At 35.8% G+C, this 17,129-nt stretch overlaps 1 protein-coding gene across 2 annotated transcripts in view; it reads right to left on the reverse strand.

Moving 5' to 3' along the window:
* The window catches only part of LOC111869414 (ubiquitin carboxyl-terminal hydrolase 32), a 62,799-nt gene that overhangs the window by 15,431 nt on the left and 30,239 nt on the right, over positions 1 to 17,129 (reverse strand). Inside the window, exons 19-23 of one of the 2 annotated variants that reach the window (XM_023860931.2) lie at positions 15,729 to 15,930; positions 13,394 to 13,542; positions 5,239 to 5,448; positions 4,288 to 4,478; positions 2,898 to 3,105 (exon numbers count right to left, since the gene is read on the reverse strand). In XM_023860931.2, the coding sequence (XP_023716699.1) occupies positions 2,898 to 3,105; positions 4,288 to 4,478; positions 5,239 to 5,448; positions 13,394 to 13,542; positions 15,729 to 15,930 (960 nt within the window). Of the gene's footprint in view, positions 1 to 2,897; positions 3,106 to 4,287; positions 4,479 to 5,238; positions 5,449 to 13,342; positions 13,543 to 15,728; positions 15,931 to 17,129 lie in introns of both variants that reach the window. The other variant, XM_023860930.2, reaches the window with a different exon arrangement.

Raw genomic sequence — 17,129 nt, forward strand, 5'->3', positions numbered from 1 at the left:
TATCTCAGAGAATTTTAGCCTATCAGAAAATATACCGGTAGCTAACGATTTTTTTATTATGTATGTTAAGGATGAGGTAATAAAGTGTTTACAACCTTTTATTACTTTGATAGGGATCTTATCATACCCAGTAGAATTGGTTATTTTCAATTTCATTTGTTGTAACGTAACTATAATTGATCGGAGGGAAAGTGGTTGTAAATATATCAGTTGAATATTCATTAGCCTTATTACATACGTCAAATATATCACAATTTTTAGTGTACTTTTGGTACTTTTTGATAAAAAATATTTATTGAAGGATTTGGCAATCATTTTAGTATTGATATATGATCAATTGGGAGCACTCAAGTTCTGTATAATTTCATGATAGGGTTTCCTCCCGGTCAACGATTTAACAATATTCCAAATGGTTTTAGTTCTATTATTGGAGTTTATAATTAGTTTATCAGAATATGAATGTTTGGCTTCTTTAATATTTCTAGATAAATCTTTCATCAATAAATATATTATCGATAGTTGATTTAGAAGTATTGGTTATTCTAGTATGAAGTTAACAGTACTAAAGAGATTGTAAGAGTTTAATAGGGAATTGAGTTGATTCTTTTTATGATTATCAGTGAGGTAATCAATATTAAAATCGCCACATATCATGAATTCAGTTTTTGATGTGTATAATGATTTGAGCACCTCATCCATTTTGAGTATAAAATTACTAAAATTACTGGAGGGGGCTCTGTAAACAGATAAAATATAAACATATGATGGTTCATGTCAAATTTTTACTGCACAAAGTTCTATATCAAATTCTACACAATATTTATCAAGATTTACAGCAACAAATTTTATATAGTTGAGAACAAATATACATGTTCCACCTTTCATAGCATTATTTCTACAAAAACTGGCCCCAATCACAAAATTTTCCATTACAGTGCTGTAAATTTCAGCATTCTTTAGATGGTGCTCGCTAATACAAATGATATGTGGTAGCTCAGGGTATAAGAAACTTAGCAGTTCATCGATTTTAGACTTGATGCAGTCATCTTGCAATCTTCACGCAAAGAACATATAATTTACTGTCCTGCTTTCAGGCTATGTATCTGGGTTCCTACTCTGATAAAAAATCCTTCCTTTCACTATAAGAATTTTATGTGTTACCTTACATAATTTTCTACACATATCTGGCACAGTTAAAGAACACTGAAATTAATCCAAGATGTATGAAGACCTATTCTGCTCTCCAAATCTGTAGATACCAGCATGTTACCAGGAAGCAAGATTCAACTAGAAAGTTTCTAAGTATTTCTTCACTGCTTTCTTGTTTCTTCTTCTTTTTATTTGGCACAATTTTATCTATATGCTCTATACAACTGCTGTGCTGGAAATATGAATGAAGGTCCCTTACTTTTTCTTCTCTACATAAATGATCTATCTAAAACCATCAACAATAAATCTAAACCAATTCTATATGCAGATGACACTAGTATAATATTTAAGAACTCTAAATTTGAAAACTTTAAAAATGACATAAATATTGTATTTGAAGCCTTAAACAGATGGTTCGAAGCCAATTTACTCTCATTAAATTTTGATAAAACCCATTACATATCATTCACAACTAAAAACAACCACCAAATTGATCTGGACATCAGTTATGCCAACAAATTAATCTGTAAAGTACTTGATACAAAATTCCTTGGAATACATGTAGACAGTACACTGTCTTGGAAAATACATATTGAACAAATTATACCTAAATTAAATGCAGCTTGCTATGCGATGAGATCAATTAAGCCTTTTATGTCACAGGAAACATTGAAGATGGTTTACCATGCCTACTTTCATTCTATTATGAACTATGGATTAATATTTTGGGGGAACTCTTCACATAGTGTAATAATTTTTAAAATACAAAAGAATATAATTAGAATCATTACAGGATGTAGAAGTAGAGATTCATGTAGAGAATTATTTAAGAAATTAAAAATTCTACCTCTTCAATCGCAATACATATTATCGCTTCTCTTATTTGTTGTTTACAACAAAGATAAATTCAAATTAAATTCTGATGTCTATAACATGAATACTAGACAAAAATATAACTTCCACCTACCCTCATCAACTTTATCAGTATATCAAAAAGGAGTCTACTTTACTGGCATAAAAGTGTTCAACAATCTGCCACAAAGTATTAAAAACTTGGGCAATGATACTAAAAAGTTTAAATCAGAGTTAAAGAATTATCTACATGCTCATTCCTTCTACTCTTTAGATGAATACTTCAATGTAAATAGAGAATGATGTAAAATTAAGTTAGATTAATTTTTAAGCTAAAATTGCCTGTACTTATGTATGTAACCTTTTGACTTGTTCTGTATCCAAAGGTACTAACCTACTTAGGATTTATAGAATGTAAATAAATTCAATTAAATTCAATTCAATTCAATTCAAAGGGAGTACTCCATAATGCACACAAAATTCCCAGTGGTGTTCTTTGTGCTTCATTAACCCTTCTTGTGGCCTGTTTACACATCTATGGTCTTAAGTGGATTTCATTAATGGTTAATATGGTTGAAAGTCAGAAAACTGTCTTACATCCTTCAATCAGTCTCTCCCATGCTGAATTTTAAAAAATCTGTCCACAGTTTTAGGAGCTGCTATAGGTTACAGACAGACACATTAGGCATTAATAAACAGTGCAATAGTGTTGATATCAATGTAACTCAATCTAAATTTCCTGTAAATAGCTAAGTTCTAAATAACACTTCCATTTATGCTTTCAGAAGCTGTGCAAGTAATCTGAAATGAAAAACAGAGAATGCAGGGAAACAGTTTCCTTTGGTCCCAGTTTCTACTTGAAGTCTCTGCTTCTTCAGACCCCCGTGCATCCTCACCTTCTCTTGTGATGTCTGGTAACGAAGATGCAATGCTGTCGGGTCCCAATCGATGGCAAGATGGCTGCTACCAAAATTGAATTCAGCATCACAGCACTGGATCCGACAACCGCGGCAGAACCTGTACCAGGGACACCATGCACACTGCGAACCATCCTTCTGAACTGCTTTCAGGACAAATGGGAACTCATAGCCAAGACTGTCATCACTGTTAAGACAGAATAGCTGATTAAATTATGGGATTGTAGTTACCCTTACAACTGAGAATTGAACCTATAACCTCCCAAATTTGAATTTGTTTAGTGGAGTAAGGGGAAGATGGTACTATGTAACCAAATCCTTAGGGTGCAGTCCTTGAGAAACTGAGATGCCTCTGCTGGTTATGGGCTGCCACCAGACCTTACCTTTAGTTAGTTGAGTCTGGATCATACCATCTTAATCTAGTCCTCAAAGATCAATTTTTATATTATTCGTGCAACTATGTCTAGATCTTCCACTTGGTCTCTTCCTTACAGGTTTTGCATTCAGAACTGTGTATTTCACAGATTCTAAATAAAATGAAAAGTTTTTGGTTCTTGTAACATTGTGTTTTGACTCAATCTTCGATCAATTCTATCTGAATTTCATCAATACCTAGCAATTTATATCTCTTAAGCATTTCAATATCAATTTCAACCACTGACAATAACTAAATTCAGTTAATAATGGCTCATGTGTATGCACTTCAGTGAGCTTAGTACCATTTATGTACATTAAATAGCTGATTTTACTACCTACTCAAAGTATCCTGGGAATCTGTTGGTAGATCAGATATGATTCTTTTATAAACGCATACACAGTAAAACCCACATTTAAGAATTAATTGGGTAGCAGTTCATTTGAACATTAAAGAGAAGGAACAGCTTAATGGAGGAAATTTAATGGTGAGCAGCAAACACTGGAATTGAACATCATATGGTAGAAAACCTTAAACTGAGGAACATTAAATTGGATTCCATTTAGTGTAAAAAAATTTGGTTTCTATACGTTTCTTTTCCCTTACACTTAAACCAGCATATAAGTCATGCCCACACATCTGTCTCTTCACCCCATTTCTCTTATCACTGTCTTGTCCCATTGCAGTATTCAATGCAGTCCTCTCTATAAGCATAACCTCGGTCAATGGCCGGCTACAGCAGAAATTGTCAGGACTGAAATTGCTGCATGGGGACACTTTAACTGCACATCCAGCCCACTAACTGGAAGAAAACTGTCCACATTACAAAAGTGACCACTTCCCCTAAATCTACTACTAAGCCTAAAATGTGTCAAACTCTAACTGCATGATAATGAACATGTATGAAGCAATGAATCAAGCAGGGACTGAAACTGAGGAGTTTTATTTACACACCAATCCTGGGCATGATTTGGGGCTGCAGTCTCAGAAGGAGGTAGAGGTGAAACAAGTCGAGCCACTTGGACCCACACAGCTTGGTACAGATCCTGATGAGTGGTTGACTCACAGCAAGGAACGATGAGAGGCAGTCCGAATAAGCTTGGCTTGGTCTTTTGTGAAGACATGAAGTACACATCCTGTCGAATCTAAAACCAATGTAAATATTAAAGCCTCAAGAGATTTATGCTTTGTGCAGCATTTGAAAACGGCAGTAGTAGACAAAATTTATCTATGCTGAAAGTGCTATATATTTTCCCAAATTTATTCTGCTTTAAATAAAATAGAAGGTATAGTAATTTTATGGCTACTACGGTTTACCCACTGAAATTTTAATGGAGATGCACAAAGATATTATCTATATTTCAACCATAAGAGAAACTCTGCTACAGAATGAACTGAATTAGCTTAGATCTAACCTGTACTTAAGAAGCCAATGTACATATGTTTTCTGTGCAAGTACTAAAAGTGTCACAGCCTATGGCTGGCCTTGAGGCTAAATCTGTTCAAGTGATGCCATGGCCATCATATTTATGCACGTATGCATTACTGTCATCTCAAACTTCTGTGGGCATTAAAGTTTAATGTTATAATTAAACTATACTGAATATGAAGACAGCATTAATATGATCAGAAAATCAGAAAACTTCTAATTGAAATTTCTAGGGGAATTACACTACTTCTGTATGAAACTCAAACATAATTGGCAAACTTGTCCTCCAAAAGGGATAGTTTGTACATAAACATCAAAAAGCCTGTCATATATCTAGTGACCTGGTCAAGATTTGAACCATGCACCTCCCGAGTACAAGTGAGACGTTACTTCAATGTACAGGGAACCAAGTCTACCAACTACTCATTTCTCTATAAACTTGTCATGCTATGTCATATGATACACAGGCAAATTACCATTTTTCGGTGCAAAGCAATAATAAAGCCCTGTGCTGGGCCAGGCAAAGTTGTCACAGTGTCTGTATCACTTAGTCCAGCTAAACTTCCTGAGCTTGCTGAGCTGTTCCCACTCGACTGTCGGAGCTGTGACACGGGTGATAGCTCATCCACTATTCCTATACCAGTGCTTGGTGCCGGTGGTACAGGTGCAGGGCTGGATGAAGATGACTACAACAGGAGCAACCCCATACAATGCACACCAACATCTACAAAAAAACTCCAAGACAACTATGCAGCAACTTAAAATTATACATCCCATACAATATCCAGTATCACACTTACTGTTTCTAACATCAACTGCTGAGTATCTTTGACATCCCAGATGCAAGTTCTGACATGAAACCAGTCAGTGGTACAGTACAAAGTCAACATTGTCAATGAACAAGCATGATCCAATTAAACCCTTATTTGATACAGCATACTTATTTCTACAATTGTGCTTATGTTCATTACATCAGAATCAAATATCCAAATTAACATTCTGAAAAATAACAATCATGTACTTGAAATAAGCCTAGTTTATCTTTCACATATGTAGTCAGATTCCAAGTATTAGAAATAAACTTCATTCTTCCAATGACCATACATTCTAAACATGCGTATGCATCTTAACATTATGAAAGACTGCAGAAGATTTCAAAAGTTCCAACTTTATATAAATTATGAAAATATTTAATTTTTTCTTGACCATATGTCAGATTGATGGCAAAAAAAAAAAAAAATTGAAAACTCCGTGGCTTTTAGTCCACAAGCAAACTATACTGACCGAGCAACTGCCACTTGTCTGTGAAATTAGTGCCAACATTTGCTGACAGAGGGTGTCACACGGTCAGCACAATGGATTCCCACAGCCACTAATCTCGGTTTCCAGACTGGAACTGACACATTATTGCTCATCCTCAATATATGACATTTTCTTCATTACAGCATACTCTGTACATATGGTTTTGGGTTCATCATCCAAGATAATTCAGTGCTGTGACTTGCAATGAAATAGTCATCTGTATTCACTTCAAGGAATGAATCTGGCTGATTCAGTGGTAGCCCCAAAACACTGGATGTCACAGCTTAGGTACAAAAATTTAAATCAATGATTCTATACATGACACAGAGACATGCTATGACATTTTGAATTCATACATTTCTTCACATCAGTTGTTGTTCACTACCCAAGGTAACAGCAGTCAGGCCTTGTTCAACTTTTTTCTTGTCATCTCAGTGATTTGTGCTGCCATTTTTTTTTCTCTCTCCATTTGGTACTAAGAATGATTGCTGCTTCAGTATTTTCCACATTTTGTCATGTCTGTTATATAAAAAACTACGTCGCCTGTAGTCTGCAAGTGAACTACATCAACCGAGTGACCACCGCTTGTCGGCGAAGTTAGTGCCAACTTTAGCTCATAGAGAGTGTTGTGCAGTCAGCACAATGGATCCCCACAGCTGGTAATCTTGGATTTCTAGACCGGAGCTGCCATTTCCTTGAAATATCTCCTCAATTATCCTCACGAGGCTGAGTGGACCCCATTCCAGACCCACTACTTCTCAGAAAATATGGTAGTGCCAGGAATTGAACCCAGGACCTCTGGATTTGTAGCCTGGAAGGCTGGCCACCAGACCACAGAGGCCGTATATTTGTTATATACTATGCTTTTTCAGAATAAACAAGATCTACACAGCGCCACATCCCAGAAGTCGACATTCTCCAAAGTCACTGCTGTGAAAACCCCAGATCTCAAATAATATTAAAATGTAGGATTTCACCTCAAATCCTACATTTTAATATTATTTGAGATCTGAGGTTCCCACTGCATTGAACATTAATATTATGGTCTTCTGGAATATGAAGCTGTGTGGACTCGTAAAAAGGTACCAGCACTGTGCAAGACACCACTAGCCTCCCATTTTCTACCCTGCAGACAGAGTCAGAAGGTTTCACTGAAAAGTTGGTATCCAAATCATACAGCATCATGTCAGAAAACTGTAACCTAATATGTTATTTCTCAATTACTGTTTTCAATTATAATTTATTCCCAAGAAGCTGATAATCAGTTTAATTTTCTACGAACTGCAACATGTTACTACAAAAAATTATACCAGTAAAACCATAACAAAGTTTATGTACATAAACACATATGCATGCGTTCATAATCAACTTCACAACGTATTATTTTATTTGGTGTGCTGCGAGATAATGAACTATATTTTACTGTGATGCCACATGGAAAAGGTTGAGAAACACTGAGGCAGAACACAAATTGGACACTAGAAGCAAATAGTATAAAGCATGCTTCAAGTTCAGGATATCCTCACTTCTGAACACACACTGTTCACAGGAAATTGCTGATATGCTTATAATATGTGTCTGTAAATTGTACACAAACACACATAATTGTGAACGTGCAACAAAATCAATGGGCAGGTGGGCAGGTGAGATGAACTAGTGTGTCAACTTCTAGATAACGATAGACATGCAAACGACTTCTGTTTTGTGATTTCACAATGCTGTATCATTCTATACAGTGCTGAATTGCATAATTACTGAAGAATAATGAACTGGACAGGATTTGGAAGGAAGTGTCATGGCCTAACTGAGGTACTACCTTAGTAGTATCCTGGTGGGACTGAGAAGAACTATGAAAAACCTCAATCAGGACAGTTATATCCAAGCTGAGACACCTCATGAATACAAGTCCAGATCATTACTGTTACACCAACATGCTTGGTACCCTGCAGTTCTTAATTGGGATATTCTGCAATAGGAAAACGTGTATCCAAGCTGGAGGTCATCACTCTGAATGTTTATTGTAAAATGAACTACACAATATAAGAATTTGTTCATGACAACCGTTTAGTTATGTGTAAATCATTCTTGAACTTCACACCAACATCACAATAAATGCTGAAATCCAAGATATCAGAGCTCAGACTAGAAATACTCTCAGGAATAAATGCTTAAGCATCCTGTACACTGATGTTACTTTGGAACTGCTTCAGTGCTTTAGGAAAAGCTTTATCATCTTACAGGCCCCACAAGGTAGATACTATTTACTTCTACAAGAACCTGGAGACAGAGCCATCCTGAAAAATTAATATATAATTTTAACCAGATAATAGATAATGCCCAAAGAAAATTCTCCTGTGATGAATCGTATTAATAAATGAAAGCTAAGGGAAGACACACAGAGCTTAGTCCACAGCTCCGGTCTTATTCCTTCGTCTTAACAGGCGCAGGCAAGCAGGTGAACACGCACAGACACACAAACATAATATACACCAAACAGAGCTGTAAAAGTGCATAATCCAGCAGATGTACATTAACTGCATAACAGGAACTAAAAACATAAAAACATTAAGTTCAGCTGGGTACTTTTAAAATACAAGTACTTCCAGACTTATGGAACATTTATACACATTTTATACTAACATGATAACTTCTTCAGTGAAGAGTAAAAAATAATACAATTATGCATATAAAAATTCAACTTGCAAACTGATAAAATGAATGGTATTAAAGTTAACTGAATTGTGTACTTTTTAATGAAAAGAGGGCTGTGAAACTCAGGGAGTAACAAATGAGCAAACACAGCACACTGTGTAACAGTTCTTGGAAGGAAACTATCATGTAAGACAAGGGATACCATTATGACAGCCCTTGGTTTTCAAATAATTTGATTGAGGGAAACATGTTTGCTTTGCAGTGTGGTCCATTCACCTGTCTTCTAAGTTGTATGAAATGTTTATACTGATGCTACATAAAATATGAGACTAAATTATAAATACATCAGCCAGTTACAACTGGCATTTCACTTAAAAACCCAAAAGAACATTTTGCAAAGTATTTGTTACATATTCATACTTGCAGAAAACAATTTGTTGATTTTTAGAGGAATGTTTAATTTTTACATATGCTGTTTTTGAAAATAATGGCCTTAAAAGTTCACATTTTCAAAATCTCTGCTGGAAACTACCAGTATACATAACACACCTCCACCGTTTAGGTCACACAACATTAACAACTGACAATATTCTGCATCCCCTCTTAACACTTATAAAAATCATTAATGTACTATTTTATCTTAATTTCTGAGTTAAAGATCATGAGAGAAAATATCCCTGTTACTGATGTTTCACACTTCATTATGACAGAAATTTTCAGGACAATATTGTGTACCTATAGGTATTTTCATGTGCTACATCAAGAGAATAGATATTTAATGTCTACTCAAACGAGTGGATGATTACATAACATGGAAAGAAGTCACAGCTTATTTTAACATATTATTCCTGTATTTGCACCTCCAACAACTATGAAACATCATGCATAAGTTAGGATAGCCTAAACCTCAACAAAATTTAGAACAAACTACTTCCTGAACCCAAAGCTTATGTATCACTGCTCAGCTACCCTGCTTAATCATACTGTGCATTATAAAGCTGTATTAACATTAACATCTCTAAAAGAACTGTATAAACAGAAACACAGTAGCTTTCACCACTCATTTGTCCATGTCCTTTTGATCTGTTAAGTACCCTGAGTTTCCCAACTTCAATTAAATTAGGTTAAATTATAATACTGCAGAGAAGTTATCTTAGTAATGAACTGGTTACGTGTCTAAACAAATGACTGCCAATAGGATAATTAAAACAAAGTTGTATGGCAAATACACAAAGGCCATCTAAAGAAAGCTACACCAAATACTAAGACCACAAAAATAGTGTATACTAGCAGGCAATCCATTATTAAAAGAAATAAAAACTACTGCCAACCTGGCTTATGGCACCTGTTCATTGCCACCAGCAAAGAGCTTAACCACTGCATACACCATGGTAGTGAGTTTTCAGTAATATTTACAAATCAGAATGTTTTAAATAATGTTAATCTTCATTAGGTTGAAGTACACGAATCAACAACCATACATCAAGCAAATTGGATAAGCTTAGCAGGGCAAAGAACCTAGACAATGCAATTACAATAGTGACGGTGTGAGGAATATATACAACTAATTTTAATTAAATACAGAAGATATGATGCTGTGTATGTCCAAAATTGCTTCTGTGTTATGTGAGAAGGCCAAAGAGCAACAAGAAAATAGCATAATTTCCAAACATTCTACTAGAAAATTAAGTGGAATAAGGTAGATTAAGCTAAAGATGCCTAAAAATCACAATACAAAAGCATTTTGAGGCATAATCGTAAAGTCCTATGCATACCAGGCCTTGGCACTAGATGAAAGCTTCCTCAGCTTCCTGCTCTGGTCACCTTTAACCCCAGAAAAAAAAAAACTCCTACTACCCATTGGATAGAAGATTAAGCAGGTTTCAGGGCCATTCTACTACACATTTTGGTGGAAAGAAAAACCCTAACAACTTTGTTCAGTCCGTATCTCATCACCTGACTGACTGTGCTGCCATGGATCTAGCTGAAAATATACACATAAATATAACCAAATTCCCCTAACGCAACCACACTCCAAGAAGAAATTAGAGGGGTCACAGTCCTCTTTTTACAGTGGATGTTCACTTTACACACCATACATTCAAAAAAAAATTTTTTTTTTTATTGTTTTAGTACTGTTGATCTGACTTAGGATAGGGACCAGTGGAGGGCTCTTGTGATCTTGGTAATGAACCTTCAGGTTCCATAAAACATTGGTTTATTCTTGAGTAGCTGTGCAACTGGAAGCTTCTCAAGAAGGCCTCAGCTCCATGAAGTTAATTACAATTTTAATGCTGAGCCATAATTTTGTTCATGGTCATTAACGAGGTTCTGAAATAAACTAATACATGTATTTATAACATATTAACATTCTTGTACTGTTAGTATTAATTAAAGATGCAGTCAGCATTCCAAGTTCAGTTCCTGCTGCTGCTGCTGTGCTTTTTTATCATTAAAAAACTTCAAACTCTCTCACATGGCATTTATAGAGCTATAAAATCATGCGACTTTTATTTTAAATAAAAAAACAGGGTGTACTATACTAACAAACAAACAAAATGTAAAAATAAACCTGGATTGAACAATGTCTGGGAAAGCGCACATCTGGAAACTGTGGCATATCTACAACTTGTTTATCTGTATACTGACTCTGAAACACTTCAACAGGAATAACCATTAGACTTTCATATCTGCACATAATTTATTCAGTTTTAGATTTCTGGTGAGTGGGTTCTACTTTTAAAGAACATTTTTTAATGACAGAATATTTAATGTATGTCAATATGCATGCACAATGTCTTTGCTATTATTCAGTAGGAGGATAATGCCTAAAGGAGATATATTCTTTGGAACTATTCTCACTGTAGGACTTGCCCAATGTTGTCTCAGTTGGAATGAAACTATCATTATACATTCTAGTCAGATATGCTACAAGATGACATAATGGAACATGATTCTTTGTAGTGATAGGGTCAGCAAAAAAAAAAAAAAAGCTGCTCTACAGCAACCATGCAACTAGAATCAACAAGAAAGCATATTACACTACTTTGCAGTGGTTAAGCCCTTGTGCTGAAACAGTACCAGTAAACAGAGCTGCAAAAATAGGGACCAGGCTTGGTTAGGTATGACATTCATATACAATAACATTCTCTTATCAACGAGTAATTCAAGTCTTAAACTTGTAATTACTGCACGCATGAAACCTGAATATTAATGGATAGTACCTAATTATTAAGCTGTGTGCAACTGTTCAAACATCCCTCAATTCAGGCAGAAATCAATATTACAGAAACCAAGTGACTGATTTTCCTGTAACTTGGTACAAACATCCTTCACTAGACATCATCTCACCCTGGTACTGTAACTCTTATCATCAGTACCATCTAGGCAATCAGAGAAACTCGTAATGTGCCAACAAAATTAATGTCATACATTGTAGGGTTTTTATACTGGGATATCTTTGAAATATATACAACTTTCATTATGCAAACTTCTTTTTAAGTAAAATGAGAAAAATAATACAATGGCATAAACTATCTGGATGTCATAACTGATGAGTAACTGTAATACAACATGAAATTTCCACAGACAGGTTGATACAGACTCTATACCAACACATAGATAATGCTCTAGATGCGTATTCAGTATGCACTTGGTTGGGGCCAGTTTCCCATGGTCTTCCTCAGTCCCACCAGGTAAATGCTGGGATAGTATCTTGACTAGGCCATGACCATTTCCTACCAAATCCTTTCCAATTCATAATGTTGTATTTTAGCGTCCTGTTGCACTGATTTTCATCCATTATATGTATACAGTGGCCGTCTTGTAGTGCACTCAGTTTCACCTGTTACTTCACGACATGTTTTGGCAACATAGTGCCATCATCAGGTGCCCTAATTACGCTAATCTATTTCATTGCTTGCCTTTATATATCTTTATAAAATTATTTAAAAAGTGCATATCTGTCATCTATAAAAAATTTTCACAACAAAAACTTGTTAAGATTATTCATCTTATGTGTCTTAATTAAAACTTGCGTGTGGTTCTTCCACTATGGGGTCGTTTTCTTATATTCTGCATAAACTGTGTCTTACAACACTCGCAGCTAAGAAGGGAACACACATCACAAGACACGGTTTACACAGAATATAAGAAAAACGACCCCATAGTGGAAGAACCACACACAAGTGTTAATTAAGACACATAAGATGAATAATCTTAACAAGTTTTAGTGTGTGAAAATTTATTATAGTTGACAAATACGCACTTTTTAAATAATTTTATGTATATAAAGGCAAGCAATGAAATAGATTAGCGTAATTAGGGCACCTGATGATGGCACTATGTTGCCGAAACATGTCGTGAAGTAACAAGTGAAATTGAGTGCACTACAAGACGGCCTCTCCAATTCATTAGTCATCCAACCATATAACATATACAGTCTAACCTACAAAAATATAAAAATAAAATCTGTTTTGTGATATATTTTTAACATATAAGAGCTGGTGAATTAAGACCTAGAGTCAAAGCAAATGCAGTGACCAGAAAGGGAGATAAAATATCGGGCAGGAGAAACAGCCCTGTTTACTGGCTCCAAACCATTCAGTAGAGTAAGGAACACCATACCTTGAAGCATGAGAATGCAGCAGGCATGCAGAAACTGTGGTGCCACCTTACCTCCACGGTGGGGGCAGCTGGCACTGAAGGAGGTGGAGGAGGACTTGTTGACAACACAAGAGAGGACTCATCTATAACACTTTTATTGCTAACAGGTTGCTGTTGTAAACAGTCGACGTCTCCGTTACTGTTGCCCATTTTTGTTAATCCTGCAATAATCATGTTCAGGATGAGGTATAAGATTATGAAATCACAAACATTATAAAACAGACATGTACAAATCAATCTTGTCATCACTATACAGTTTGTATGTGTCTATTTTTTTAAGAAATCTTTAAAAACATCAATGTTAGTATACAAATACCAACTTTCAGCAGACACATAAGAACTCAAGACAGTGATTTCAGACTTCAATTACCCATTATGTGGATTCTGTATACACATTGCAGAAATATCAGTTCATGTATCCAACCAGAAGATGACATTTACATTCGGAATTACAATACAGTACCACTTGTTTAAAGTGAATCAGGATTAACTGAGAATAATTTTCTGGTTCTGAGAATGTAGAATGAAAGTTAATGTAAAATCACGGTGAAAACTGATGTAAAATTATCTCAAGTCAATGGATATTTTTAATGTGGAAAGTAAAGTAAAATTTTCCCTATGCTTAATTGATTAAGTGCCATGCCATGAAGATGTATGGGAAAGTAGAGGCATAGATCTACCATTCTTAACCTTGGCACTAGATGCAAGTCAACTGTTAGCATCATGCATCTCCTGCATCACTCCGAAAGGGCCCCCGCACACATTAGATAGGAGGCTGGGTGGGGCCCCTGACCTAGCCTGGATGCTGTGAATAAAATACAATAATCTCTTGCCCCTGCCAGGAATCAAACTCTGATTCCTTAGCTGTATTTAACATTGAAATAGAAAGTGAAAACAATGATTAAAGAAAAACCTTCTAAAATATTCCTTTTGTTGTACTTACATAATTTTGCTTTGTCCCATGTTTCTTAAAATTTACATTGCAGAGAACAAATGGGAAATAATAAAGTTTTTATCAATAAAATATATGCAAACAATTCTGGTATGTGAATGACCTAAGAGGACGGTAGGAGGAAAAAAACAGAGAAAGGAATAAAAAAAGGGTAAAGAAAAAGTGAACAGATGTACTGCTCAGTAACAATTCACTGTAATGTAACTAATTACATTCAGTTGTTGTTTACTTTCCATACAGTACGGACAATTCTTCGTAAGATGGGGCACCGACTATATAATTAATTAATTTGCAACATCATGGGCCTCATATGCATTCTTATATAAAAGAAATATCGAATTTCCAATTTGTCTATGGAAACACATGAAAAGTAAAATATGGAATCATTTGATGTTATACAGTGCGTACAATCAAGTGCGCGCCGCGGCTGCAATTTGCCGTGAGTCATACCACCGCAGAACGGATGCAGTCGCAGGGAGTGTTGCAACTCCTCCCCGTGACTGCATCCGTTCTGCGGTGGTATGACTCACGGCAAATTGCAGCCGCGGCGCGCACTTGATTGTACGCACTGTATAACATCAATTATATCTTGTTTTATACAATAACTTTTAGTTTTTTATATAATCTGACTTATTGTATTTTTATGCAAAGTATTTTAAATGATTAATAACATTGTATCCAATCTAATGTACTGCAGTTCAATGGTATATGTTCGTTAATATGTGTCTGCCTGATGATGGCCATTAGTGGCTGAAACATGTAGCGAAACCATAGCTGGGCGCTGACCTTGATTTTTTCTGTTTGTTGTGTTGTGACGGTCAATAAAGAGTTGTAATTACATAATTTATGGCTATGCAAAATTCTTCATCTAGAAGTACTAAATGCAAAACTGTCTGAAGCAGAAAAATGTTTGGGACCCTTAAAATTCCTTAAACGGCAAATTAAGAATCATATTGGTTCTTGGGCCACTTATTTTAAATCACTCAGTGTCTTCCTTCATTCAGGACCATGGAGGAATACCATCACTGGCTGCCATGAAAAGACAGATGGAGAACTCTTCAATCACATGAAAGGCAAATTAACAAATTTCAGTTTCCATCTACTACAAAAATATTCCCAGTTCCTCCCCTCTCCATGTCCCACAACAGAAGTGTAGCAGTCAATAAACTAAAGTTGCTGTGTCAACTTTTCGTACTCATACTTCAGTATTTCTTTAAGGTAAATCATAATAACTGAAACCGCTTCAAGCATTTCTTTGGGAAACACTTAAACTGAGGAAAATCTTCAATGGTGGAAATAGAACACTGAGATCACACTGACCCTGGATCAATGAAACCAAACATTAAATTGGAATTCCACTGTATACTCTTCCTCAGTACTTTCAACTTAGTTTACCTGCTGACTGTTGTTTGGGTTGAATGGAGCGTTGGATTGCTGTGAAAGTCTGGGCTTCTCTTTGCGATTTCAGTGAACACAATGACAGTCGCTCCTCCTCCCCACCTGACACAGAACCTGAACTCGTATTCTCAGGCAGTTCATATGCATACAATGAACTGGTGACCAATGTTTTTATCTTCTGGTCATCCGGAGGAACATTCTGTAACAGAAGATAAAAAGTTCCTTTTCAAATAGTTTATAAAGCTTAAGTAACGACACACTGTTAAGAACAGAATCCTTAAGTCAGCTACAACCAATCCATATCAATATAAATTATTATGGTAGAGTCCATTTTCGCATTTTATTCCTACCCACGTATCCCAAACTATCAATTTCATCAAATTTTACTCATTAATATTTTCTCCTGCTGACTGGTTTGTATTCATGCTATATGTCTGGTATGTCACTTCAACAATTAACACCTCAGAACTGCATAAATTTCCCCTGTGGTACAGGGCTCATATTATATTGTAGCATCCTGTTTCACTCTTCACACAGTGTCAGTGGGTTTAGAGTCATGTGAGTGTCAATGACTATACTGTCCAGTTAAAAATCAGACTGGATCTCTCTGCATGAAATCCAGTATAAATTAATTAGAAACAGACCTGTGTCAGAATGTAAAGTGGTCCAACACTTTGAAAAATGCTCAAAAGAAACAGCAATATAATACTGTATTAAAACTCTAAATAAAAAATGCTGCCTGTTATGTTTCAACAGTGTCCAGTATTAAACTAATGATTCTATTGCTGGGAAGCAAAATCTTAAATGTCAGACAGTCCACATTTATGTAAATTTGTTTCCAAATTTGAAATGGAATTTCCAAACTATCTTCATTTAGTATTGTAACGTGTTTACGTTACCGAAGACGCCGTAGAGATGGTTAATTGGTTTATTGAGCAATCTACAAATAACGGCTACAATTAATTATCTCACAGTTGCGGGGTTTCACACTTTATAACCCTAAGCGCATTAATCTGTTAACACTGTTGCGGGGTTTCACGACTTATAACCCTATGCGCAAATCAGTTCACTCTGTCTTCAGTAGTAACACGTTGACAGTAGGGGAGCTATGTATCACTGTATCACGCGCTCCCAATTACACAATTACACACACGTCCGGATCTTCTTTCCGCGACGGCTGCTATACTCCAACTTGTAGTCGGCTGGCTGTTACTTTATAACTCGGAATGTCTTCGGCGGTAGCCACACTGGAACTCGAACTCGAACTCATCGATACGCACTGTGCATCCACTTATATAGCTGCAGTGCTTGCCTGTGGCGTAATGAGTGCCACGTCACAGTAGGACGTTGATTACGGTTACGTTAGCGTTGCGCGTTACGTCACCGCGTGACGTCACC

This window comes from Cryptotermes secundus, unplaced genomic scaffold (assembly GCF_002891405.2).
Source record: "Cryptotermes secundus unplaced genomic scaffold, Csec_1.0 scaffold813, whole genome shotgun sequence".
In the NCBI taxonomy this organism is placed as follows: Eukaryota; Metazoa; Arthropoda; class Insecta; order Blattodea; family Kalotermitidae; genus Cryptotermes; species Cryptotermes secundus.